Source organism: Hylobates moloch, unplaced genomic scaffold (assembly GCF_009828535.3).
Source record: "Hylobates moloch isolate HMO894 unplaced genomic scaffold, HMol_V3 SCAFFOLD_1, whole genome shotgun sequence".
Classification (NCBI taxonomy): domain Eukaryota; kingdom Metazoa; phylum Chordata; class Mammalia; order Primates; family Hylobatidae; genus Hylobates; species Hylobates moloch.
The window spans coordinates 39,025,155-39,037,530 of NW_026652276.1; the positions used below are offsets into that span (position 1 = coordinate 39,025,155).

At 40.4% G+C, this 12,376-nt stretch overlaps 2 protein-coding genes across 6 annotated transcripts in view; both read right to left on the reverse strand.

Moving 5' to 3' along the window:
* The window catches only part of NBEAL1 (neurobeachin like 1), a 212,068-nt gene that overhangs the window by 170,858 nt on the left and 28,834 nt on the right, over positions 1-12,376 (reverse strand). For all 5 annotated transcript variants that reach the window (XM_058439532.1, XM_032754888.2, XM_058439546.1 and 2 more), the window contains exon 3: positions 7,829-7,920. In XM_058439532.1, coding sequence (XP_058295515.1) covers positions 7,829-7,920 — 92 coding nt within the window. The remainder of the gene's footprint in view (positions 1-7,828; positions 7,921-12,376) is intronic.
* Positions 9,020-9,591, reverse strand: LOC116810419 (ribosomal protein uL30-like). The gene is made up of 2 exons (XM_032754889.1): positions 9,172-9,591; positions 9,020-9,061 (listed from the first exon to the last, which is right to left on the reverse strand). The coding sequence occupies exons 1-2, from the start codon at positions 9,589-9,591 to the stop codon at positions 9,020-9,022; spliced, it is 462 nt and encodes a 153-aa protein (XP_032610780.1).

Genomic DNA, 12,376 nt, shown 5'->3' on the forward strand with positions numbered 1-12,376 from the left:
CACTAAATACTGTGTATAGCAGTGTGCATACCATTTCTAAAAGAAACAAAAACTGTAAAGTAAAAATGAAGTATCTACATAACTAGTTTAATATGTCAACTGTTGGCCAGGTGCAGTGGCTCACGCCTGTAATCCCAGCACTTTGGGAGGCCGAGGTGGGTGGATCACGAGGTTAGGAGCTCGAGACCAGCCTGGCCAACATGGTGAAACCCCATCTCTACTAAAAAAACAAAAAATTAGCTGGGTGTGGTGGTGCACATCCAATGATTTCATTGTATCATTTTACCAAATAAAGTGTAATTATCCTATAGGTTATCACGTTTCCCACATTTATAAATTAGTCCCAGCTATTCAGGAGGCTGAGGCAGAAGAATCGCTTGAACCCAGGAGGCAGAGGTTGCAGTGAGCCGAGATTGTGCCACTGTACTCCAGCCTGGGTGACAGAGTGAGACTCTGTCTCAAAAAAAAAAAAAAACAATTTGTCAACTGCTTTACTAAACATCATTGTTTAGTATAGACTCCCCAAGCCATGTGATCAGAAGAGAGAGAAAAGATAACCAGCAAAAGGAAATAAGAGAAATAAAAGGGTATTAAAAAAAAAAAGGGGGAAATGTAGAGCTCTGAGCATGGGCATCAACAGAAGACTTTAAAAAGTAATATATCAATATTTTGTGACAAATGGTTTCTATGTAAGACTATATGGTTCTTTAAGGGCAAATGCCAACATCAGAAATGAGTGGTTCCTCTTGTGTTTCTTTCATAATAAAAACCCATACCTGGATCGAAAGTCTAAAGACATGGGTACTAAATCTCATCTCTGTAACATAGAGCTGATCATTTAACCTTTGAAGTTCCTCATGGACAGTGAAGTACCCAACCTCATGAAATAATAAATCTGTGTTCCGAGAGGAGATGGTTTTAAGTGGGCTATGCAGATGAGCACAAGAGATGTATGGAAGGTCACTCCTGTGGTCACACAACCAAAACCAGAGAATACCTCCCTCCCTCCACATCAAAAATCAGTAGCTTAAATAAAACCCTATCATCTCTGGGGATGGCAGAAAATCCAAAGCATAACAAAGCATGGATATCTTTTTTTTTTTTTGAGATGGAGTCTCGCTGTGTCGCCAGGCTGGAGTGCAGTGGCGCGATCTCGGCTCACCGCAACCTCTGCCTCCTAGATTCAAGGGATTCTTATGCCTCAGGCTCCCGAGTAGCTGGGATTACAGGCACATGCCACCACACCCACCTAATTTTTGTATTTTTCGTAGAGACAGGGTTTCACCATGTTGACCAGGATAGTCTCGATCTCCTGACCTCGTGATCCGCCTGCCTTGGCCCTCCAAAGTGCTAAGATTACAGGTATGAGCCACCGTGCCCAGCCCAAAGCATGGATATCTTACCAGCCTGAAAGATGTGGGCTTAGAATCAAGGCATGTTGAGTCACAGATAATGAAAAAAATGCAGTATTTCTTATAAACCTGTTTCTGGCCTGAGGTCTATACCTGGTTGAAACCTATGCCAAATCAGCTAAGAAACAGAAAATTGGCTGGGCAACACAGCAAGACTTCATCTCCACTGGAAAAAAAAAAAAAATTAACCAGGTATAGTGGTACATGTCTGTGATCCCAGCTACTTGGAGGCTGAGGCAGGAGGATTGCTTGAGCCCAAGAGTTCCAGGTTGCAGTGAGCTATGATCATGCCAGTGCACTTCAGCCTGGTTGAGACAGAAAGACCATTTATCAAAAAAAATAAATAAATAAATAAATAGAAAGAAATAGAAAATTGTGACTGCAACTTCTCTCACCATTATAGTGTGTTCAAAGAGATTTTTACACCATACTTAAAAATTGTTGCTAACCTGAATGGGTAGACAATTCCTGTGCTGCCACAGAAGGCATTACAGTAGAGGGACCTGCAGAGAGAGGCTAATATTTCCAGGGAAATGAGAGATAGGAAATATCCTGGCAAGTCCAAAAAGACTTGTGGAAGACCTGAAGACATTGACCTAAGGAGAAGGATAGTAGAAACACAACTGAAGGGGCCAACATCTTAGAGTTCATCTAAAAAATGGAAGTTATCATACAAGTAGTATGTTCTATCAATATTTAATATTCTGTTAATATTTTAATAAAACAGATACAAAATAAAATTTAAAACACAAATGAAAAAATATCCATTCTCATGTGGGTTGCCAGTACACAACAGGTGGTTGCCAATACTTCTACAGGCAACTACATGTCTACTTGTGTGGTTTTTTTTTTTTTTGAGATGGAGTTTTGCTCTTGTTGCCCAGGCTGGAGGTGCAATGGCGCAATCTCAGCTCACTGCAACCTCGGCCTCCCGAGTTCAAGTGATTCTGTTGCCTCAGCCTTCCGAGTAGCTGGGATTATAGGCAAGTGCCACCACGCCCGCTAATTTTGTATTTTTAGTAGAGACGAGTTTTCTCCATGTTGGTCAGCCTTGCCACTATGCCGGCTGATTTTGTATTTTTAGTAGAGACGAGGTTTCTCCGTGTTGGTCAGACAGGTCTCAAAATCTCGACCTCAGATGATCTGCCCGCCTCGGCCTCCCAAAGTGCTGGCATTACAGGCATAAGCCACCACGTCCGACCTGTATGTCTACTTTTTAAGGAATGGCAGAGCTTTCGATGTGAATCTGCTGTGGTCTGAATGCTGGTATTCCCCCAAATTTCATATGTTGTAAACTAACCCCCAATGCAATAGTATGAAGAGGTGAGGCATTTAGGAAGTGGTTAAGTCATGAAGGCTCTGCCCTCATGGATGGGATTAGTGTCTTTATAAACAGAGTGAAGGGAGCTGCCCTGCCCCTTCCTCTGTGTGAGGACACAGTATTCATCCCTCTGCTGTGTAAGGACACAGCAAGAAACAGAGGACAGGCCCTCACCAGACACCAAATCTGCTGGTGTCTTAATCTTAGACTTCCCAGCTTCCAGAACTGTGAACAGTAAATATCTACTGTTGTTCTTGGCCGGGCTCGATGGCTCACGCCTGTAATCCCAGCACTTTGGGAGGCCGAGGCGGGTGGATCACCTGAAGTCAGGAGATGGAGACCATCTTGGCTAACACGGTGAAACCCTGTCTCTACTAAAAATACAAAAATAATTAGCCGAGCGTGGTGGCGGGTGCCTGTAGCCCTGGCTACTCGAGAGGCTGAGGCAGGAGAATGGCATGAATCCAGGAGGCGGAGGTTGTAGTGAGCCAAGATCAGGCCACTGCACTCCAGCCTGGGCAACAGAGTGAGACTCCGTCTCAAATAAATAAATAAATAAATAAATAAACAAACAAACAAACATGTACTGTTGTTCCTTAAAAAAAGAAAGTTTCTAGTTCTGTAATCCACAATTTTTTTAAGAGATAGGGTCTTGCTATATTGTCCAGGCTGGTCTCTAATTCCTGGCCTCAAGCTATCCTCCCACCTTGGCCTCCCAAAGGGCTGGGATTATAGGCCTGAGCCATTGTGCCTAACCTATAAAATTCGAGTATCACCTGCCCTATTTTACAGGGGTCTGAAACCAGAAGGTCAATATGCATTTTCAGCTGTGAAATATAGAAACATCTATAAAAATGTAATATATTTTAAACATGCTATCACCAAAGCCTCAGAATCTTTTCACAAGCCACTGTATACTAATTTCCTATCCCTTTAAGAAAAATACCCGAATCTGAACAGAGCTCCCTAAAGCATGCCTATGATTAAATGACAATTATACTTTATAGTTACCTCTTGTTCAGCTTATGCTTAATATGATGTATTGCTAGTATTTTTACACTGCGTAAAAGGCTGTTTAATTAACTATACGCAGAAAAATCTGAAGCACATAAGTAGTCACATGTAGAATACAGTTAGCCTCTTTCTGAACCATCCTACAACATAAATTAAGAAAGTGTTTTATAAAATGAACACCTGATTGTAATTAAATTATACAGAAAAAAGCCACAAAGCATATTATAAGGAATGCCAAATTCTATAACCCAGTTACAAATATTTCATTTTAGTTGGGGCACCATTTCACTTGTAGCTTTGGATACTTTCATTCTCTTATTTATAGGTAGTACCAGAAAATATCTCATTTATATATATATACATATATATATATATACACACACACACATATATATACATATATATACATATACATATATACATATATACATATATACATATATATACATATATACATATATACATATATACATATATATACATATATACATGTATATATGTATATATACACATTTTTTTTTCCTGCTAAAGGGCTAAAAAGAGGTAATCTAAAAATAATATACAAAGATTCAGATACAACCAATTTTCAAAATTAAGCAAAGCTATTCCTCCTCACTTTTCCAAAAACATATGTCAACAAGAAAGAAAACATTCTATTTTCCAATATTTTATTCTACTTATTTAAAAGAGTATTTCCTTGTCCTTGGTCATCCCATTCTCTATATGCACATTGGTTTTAATAAATAATTAGTAAAGAAACAGCTTCTAAAAAATGACTAAAGAGGACAAAAATTAGCTCCTAAGAAAGATTTTTTTTAATTATAAAATTGGGGCTTGGTTGAACATGCCTTATAGATAAAGTTGAAATTTTTGGCCGTGTTCCTAATGTTATGAGCATTTAAGGACTTGGAAGCATTTTCCCACCTCTAGGGCTTTACTGTTCAAAATTCTATGCTTCTTTTTTTGCAGTTTCCCAAATTCCACAAATCTGTTCCATTCCTCTGTTTGGCTATTGAATGTCTACTGTAAACCAATGGTTGTCTGTGTCTACTACAGGAAGCAGCCTAGGTTGAAGTTCAAAGGCTTTATATTCTAGTAAAGCCATCTCTGCTTTACATTATGAATTCTCTAAGGTCAGTTTACTTTATATGAGGATTAGCCATATGTCTCTTATCTTCAAGGTGATTTGACTAATTTCATAAAATATCTTGTACATAGCATGTACTTAAAAATTTGAATGTTTTCTATTAGAAAAATTAAATTCATGGTTCAGTTTTTTGACAAAAACATGAAACAATATTAAGTAAACAAATTATATCGCAAATACAGCAATGCTCTTGGCGTTCTTCATGTTACTTTAAACATAGTGGCAATATAAGTCTACATAATGTTTTTGGAAACAATGTCCCAAGAAAGGAGACACTGGTAACGTATGGATAATAACAACTGTACCTTAGAAACTTTAGAAGCCTTCATTCTAATATTCCAAACATTTAAAGGCTCAAATCCTAACTCTATAAAATTCTTAGCTCCATGATTTAAAGCAAGCTATAAATTATTAAAACAGAAGTACTTCTAAGCACAAATCATAAGAATATTATTTTGTTGGTAAAAATTAGTAATAAATAATTTTATTTTGAGAAAAGGTCAAGATTTAATACTCCCTAAACTTTATAAACCTAACATGAATAATATTCTAATAAGGAAGACATCTGAAACTGGATTTATAAACAATGAAGTACTAGACTTTTTTTAGTACACTCACATCCTTACTTGAGTTCAGTATCCTGGTCCAAAGCTCTAGCGACGTCTCTGGATTATCACAGTTACCTCTTAACTGGGCTCCTTGCCTTCAGTCTCAACCCTCTCCACCAGCCACTAAAGTGACTTTGAAACACAAACTTGATCAAGACACTACACAGAAAATTTTTCAGTTGCACTCCTATTTTCCATAACAACAACAAAAAAGTCAAAGTCCATTTGTATTGCATGCATGGTACCTCATGATCTGGCCCCTATTTGATTCTCTAGACTCAATTCTCCTTTACTACTTCTGATTGCCTACCTCTATCCCCAAAATGCAAACACTTTTCCTCCTTGAAGATTTAATTCTCCAGATACTCTTTCTCATCATTAACCACCAACCATTCCTCCCTTCTCCCCTCAATACATTTTTTTTTTTTTTTGAGACAGGGTCTCACTCTGTCACCCAGGCTGGAGCGCAGTGGCATGATCACAGCACACTACAGCCTCAACTGTCTAGGCCAAATCGATCCTCCCACCTCCCACCTCCGCCTGCCAAGCAACTGGGACTACAGGTGCACACCATCATTTTTAATTATTTGTAGAAACAGGGTTTCGCCATGTTGCCCAGGCTGGTCTCAAACTCCTAGGCTCAAGTAATCTGCCTGCCTCAACCTCCCAAAGTGCTGGGACTACAGATGTGAGCCACTGCACCCGGCCAACACTTATCTTAAACTGGCACTCCTTTTGTGGCTAGATGCCTCTCCCCATTTTTCTTGCATTTTACCCCAGCCAATCTCTCTTACTGAACAACTATTAGGCCTTCAAGATAGCTTAAGATATAGAAAAAACTTTATCTGAAAAGTGGGCCTGGGAAATGGTATGAAAGTGGGGAGTGGTGGTGGGTGGAAAAATGAAAGATTTGTACTTTCAGTAGTACTTTTCCATAAATTTGAATTTTTCCATTTTATGATTTTTAAATCTAGTTCCTAAAAATCTAAACACTTCACCTCCTCTAAGATGTTTTCTAAGGTCCTACTGTAAGGCCAGGAATGAAAATAAGTTTCAACTCACATGCCTATTGTATAATAAAGAATACATATCTGGTCTTTGTCTCAGTTTTCTGGCACATGGCTTCAAAAACTCTTGAGATTTTCTGAGTGATATTCAGAATATCTTTTGTTCTTCATAATAAGCCCTATGGATTACACCTGAGTCTATGCAAATGAAGTGACTCAAGGTAAGCCCTTAGTTTCAATAGAAGGCTGCTCCTATCAGAAAGACCAAGCATTGGCCAAGGGGCGGTGGCTCACACCTGTAATCCCAGCACTCTGGGAGGCCGAGGCAGGTGGATCACAAGGTCAAGAGATCGAAATCATACTGGCCAACATGGTGAAACCCTGTCTCTACTAAAAATACAAAAATTAGCCAGGCATGGTGGTGCGCACCTGTAGTCCCAGCTACTCGGGAGGCTGAGGCAGGAGAATTGCTTGAACTTAGGAGGTGGAGGTTATAGTGAGCCAAGATCGTGCTACTGCACAGCCTGGTGACAGAGCAATACTCCTTCTCAAAAAAAAAAGAAAAAAAAAAAAAGAAGAAAAAGAAAGAACAAGCATTAATTAGAGGGCTGGAACTTTCAGCCTCACCACCACTTATTCTCCTAGGAAGAGGGAAATTGAGCTCAACCACATAATCAATTATGTAGTAAGACTCCAGTAAAACTCTGGACACCCAAAACTTGAAGAGCTTCCTAATTAGTGAACACGCTGATGTTCAGGAAGGGCAACACACCTTGACTCCATGGAGAGAGGGTGTGGAAGCTCTGCCTCCAGACCCTTCCATACCTTGTCCTATGTGTATTCATTACAATAAAGCTGTAATCATAAGTATAGTGCTTTCAGTGAGTTTTTCAAGTCAGTGTAGTGAGTCACTGAACTTGAGGTGGGGAGGAGGTGTGAGAACCCAGAATTTATAGCCAGTTGGTCTGAAGTGTGGGTGGTCCCCAAGACTTGTAGTGGCTAATGTCTGAAGTGAAGGCAGTCTTACGGAGGACTTTGCCCTTTATACTTGTGGGATCTGGTAGTTAGTGTCAGAAATGAAGTGTGTTGCAGAACACCAGTTGGTAGTGTCCTAGAAAAGCAGAGTTTTCTAGAAGCCAGGTCTGGCATCATCAAGAAAGACTATTGTCATCAATTAGCTATGTCTCTATGAGAATAGGGTTATTCATGAGTATCAAGAGGGTAACATAATTGCCATCCTTGTAATATGTCATCAATGAAATCTTTGTGCCAAAAATGAAAAACTCATCCAAGAGTAACAAATTAGTGTTTCTACATACCTGGTAGGCAGCTTTTCAAAGTCAACGTCTAAAAACTGTTCATAGCTAGAAACAAAAGTGTCCAACCATAGCTTCAGGTAATCTGGATCTTTCTGAAATAACAAAACCATTATAATATTAAGTATGCCTATCAGGAAAAAAAAATGCTTCCACACCTATTAAGCAGATACCTAAAGAATCAATACTATGAAATCTCTAAGTGATATTTAGGAGTACATATGTGCTGTTTTAAAATGTATATTAAGTATATAGAACTGTCAAATGGCTTCTCATGTCACTCAAAGAGCCAAAATCTTAACAATGTCTTATAAAAGTTTACACAATTTGCCCTCCCATATCCCTGTAACCTTGTCCACTGTTACCCTGTACTATACTGGCCTTCTGGCTGTTTCCTGGGACATGCCAGACATGCTCCCACCCTAAGGACTTTGCACTGGCTGTTTTCTCTACCCAGAACACTCTTTTCCCAGGTATCTGAATGGCTACTCCCTCATCTTCAAGTCTTTTTTTTCTTGACAACTGAACATTTATTTGTGTGCCTTTCTTCTTATGTGTATTTCAAGTCTTTTCAAAACAAGGCCCCAAGACTCTCCAGATTAAATTATGTCTCTGGGCTTGGTCCATTGCTGCGGGAGTCTTAGGGAGCCTTGTACAAATGCTTAAGTTACTCATTTACCAACAATAAACCCTAGGATAGAAAATGCAACAAAGCAGGACTCCTTCTTCCATGGCATGTGCTGATTTCTGATGAGGCAGCAGCCAATATAGAAAACACTGGAATTTTTCCTTAGAACTGGACTGTGATGAGAGGTGCTTGCCATGAACATAAGCTACTATATTTTCTTTAACCCTTCCTTTCCAATTTTTGAAGATAAGGCAGGGAATAATCTTCTCTGAAGATACCTGATGATAATTTCCCCCAAAACAATAACACATGCTTCCACTGCACTGTGCTTTCAAATATTCTGGGTCTTGTTCAGCTGGCAGATGAGCTGACTGATGCATTCACCCCGATAGCCATGTGAGCCCACCTCCTTGAGGAAGCCCACTATATTTCTGGTATATAGTGGAGGTTGCAGTGAGCCGAGATCGCACTACTGCACTCCAGCCTGAGCATGATGGGTCACCGAAAGGTGGAAAGGGCGCAAGAACTATGAGATCTCCTGGAAACACTTCCCTGGGAAGGCAATTTCATGAATGAGGTCTTCCAAGCAAATGACACCAAACTTCTCCAGGTGCTCCTCAATCACTGTGTTGTCTGTCAGAGGGATGGTCTTACTCTTGACCTTGGCTTGTTCACTTTTCAAAGTGAGTTCCCACACAGACTTCAGATTTGGAAATCCCCAGGTCACATAAGTTTCCACTATAAGCAGCATTTTTAGGTTCTGGGAGTTGACTTTTACAAAGACACCACTAAAGACTTTCTTCAGGCGAAGTCTTACAATGGTTCTCTCCACCAGTAAACTCATGCCATTAATCTTTTTGATGTGTACAACAAAGGCCGTGGCATGTGTATCTGGCAATTCCAAGGCATGAGGTCTCACTTCTAGTCGTCTGAGACGCACCTTGTCACATTTCTGCCTCCGGGAATCATGTAGGAATGATTCCAGTCGCTTAAACCTGAGCCTTTTTCCTTTCCTCTGCTCCTTCTTGGCCAAAAGTGCCTGCTTTGCCTGAGTGGCTTTGAGGGCTTGATAAGCCTTCCTCTTTTTCAGGAGATTTTCTGGAACCAAAGGGATTTTTCTCTGCTCTTGCTCTGCCATCTTTCTAGTGTTGAAGGACTGATCATGCACAACCCCACCTCAAGTCATTTTTTAAATGACATATTCTCAATAAGGCCTATTTTTACTCCTTCTTAAAACCAGAAACCTCACCACCCCTTTACCTTACCTTATCATGTTCCCTCCACCATGATCCTTGACCACCTTTCATCATGCTGTATAATTTCCTTATCAGTTTATTTTTTGTCATTTCCCCAGAATATAGTTTCACAAGTGCAGAGATTTTCATTTGTTTGTTTACTAAAGAACACCAGTACCTTAAATAGTGGCTGGTACTGAGACTGTGCTCAATAAATATTTGTTCCATAAATTAAGAATAAGTGTAACATGCACAAATGAAATCAAATTGGAAATGTATCATTAACGTAAACATAAAAACTGAAACCCAAATTTTCTAGAAGAAAATACACCAGACACAGTGGCTCACGCCAGTAATCCCAGCACTTTGGGAGCCCGAGGCAGGCGGATCACCTGAGGTCAGGGGTTTGAGACCAGCCTGGCCAACATGGTGAAACCCCATCTCTACTAAAAATACAAAAATTAGCCAGGTGTGGTGATACGAGCCTGTAGTCCCAGCTACTCGGGGGGCTGAGGCATGAAAATTGCTTGAACCCAGGAGGCGGAGGTTGCAGTGAGCCAAGATAATGCTACTGCACTCCAGCCTGAGCAATAAAGCAAGACTGTCTCAGGACAGGACAGGACAGGACAGGGAAGGGGGGGGGGGGGGGAGGGAGGGAGGGGAGGGGGGGGAGGGGGAGGGGAGGGAGGGAGGGGAGGAGGGAGGGAGGGAGGGAGGGGGGGAGGGAAGGGGGGGGGGGGGGGGGGGAGGGGGGGGGAGGAGGGAGGGGGGGGAGGGAGGAGGGGGGGGGAGGGAGGGGAGGAGGAGGGAGGGGAGGGAGGAGGGAGGGGAGGGATGGGGATGAAGGGGAAAGGGGAGGGGAAGGGGAAGGGGAAGGGAAAGGAAAGGAAAGAAAAGAAAAAAGACAGGACAAGACAAGACAAGACAGACAAGAAAGACAAGACTAGACTGAATAACTTTGCTACCTGGGGATAAAGAGAGGTTTCTTAGCTAGGACAAAAAAATCATAAACTGAAAAAGAAAAAAAGATAACTGGTATTAATCAAAATTTAAAACTTTTACTCATCGAAAGACAGTATTAAGAAAATGGAGGCTGGGTGCAGTGGCTCACGACTGTAACCCCTGCACTTTGGGAAGCTGCTGTGAGAGAATCGCTTGAGCCCAGGAATTCGAGACCAGCCTAAGCAACATAGTGAGATCCCATCTCTTCGAAAAATAGAAAAAAATTAGCTGGGTGTGGTTGCGCATGCCAGCAGTCCCAGTTACTCAGGAGGTTGAGATTGGAGGAATTCTTGAGCACAGGAAGTCAAGACTGGAGTGAGCTATGATCATGCCACTGAGTGACACGTGCCATTAGTAAACGAAAAGATGAAAATCTCTGCACTTGTGAAACCTATATTCTGGTGACAGAGTGAGACTCTAAAGAAAAAAGAAAATGGAAAGACAAACCACACTGGCTGAAAATATTCTCAGGGACTTGTATGAAAAACATACAGATCTCCTACAAATCAATAACAAAAAGACAATTCAATTTAAAAATGGGCAAAAAGCTTGGACACTTCACAAAAGGGAATACACAAATGGTCAAACGGCATCCTAATCTGTGATCAATATCATTAGTTATCCAGAGAAATGCAAATTAAAACCAAATAAGATACTATTATATACCCACTAGAATGGCTAAAAGTAGAAAAACTATATTATGTTAGTGAAGACGTGCAGTAACTGTAACTCTCATACATTACTGGTGGCAGTATGAAATAGGATCACCACTTAGAAAAGTTTAAGTTAAATATACACATATCAAACAGCCCAGCCATTCCTCTCCCAGATAAATGAATACAAATATCCACAAAAACACTTGCACAAAAATGTTTATGGAAACTTTGTTTATAATAGCCCAAAGCTGAAAACAAAAATTCTATCAAGTTAACGGATAAACAAATTGTTGTACATTCATAAAATGGAATACTATTCCAGGAATAAAAATGAACTATTGATACTTACAATGACAAAAAAATTTTTCAAAAATCTATTGAGCAAAAGATGTTAGGCATCAAAGCACATATCACTTATTTATTTATTCATGTATTTATTTGTATATTTATTTATTTATTTATAAGACAGGTTCTCACTCTGTTACCCAGGCCAGAGTGCAGTGGCAAAACCACGGTTCACTATGGCCTCAAACTCCTGAGCCCAAGGAATCCTCCTGCCTCAGCATTCCAAGTAGCTGGGATTATAGCTATCACGCCTGGTTAATTTTTGTATTTTTTGTAGAGACAGGGTCTTGTTACGGTCTCAAACTCCTGGCCTCAAGTGATCCTCCCACCTTGGCCTCCCAAAGTGCTGGGATTATAGGTTGAGCCACCTCGACCAGCCTGATATCACTTATATGCAGTTCTAGAGCAGTCTATGGTAACAGAAATTAGACAACATGGCTGCCTCTGGGAGGACTGAATGCAAAGGGGCACAGAGGGAACTTTCCTAGGTGATGGAAATTTTCCATTTCTTGACTAAAGTAGCGTTTATACAAATGTTTGCGTGTATCAAAATCATCACATTTGACACTTAAAATCTGTGTATTTTAATGCTTTGTGACATTTCAATAAAGCTGAGTTGAAAAAAACTATGATCCCTTGGAAAGTTTTAAGTATATTGACTGTATCTCAAAAAAATGATGCTCAA

Coding starts and splice junctions, on each gene's coding strand:
- LOC116810419 (XM_032754889.1), bottom strand. CDS start 9,591: ATGGCAGAGCAAGAGCAGAGAAAAATCCCTTTGGTTCCAGAAAATCTC. Junction 9,062..9,171: donor TGGAAACTTATGTGACCTGG/GGATTTCCAAAT, acceptor TGAGGAGCACCT/GGAGAAGTTTGGTGTCATTT.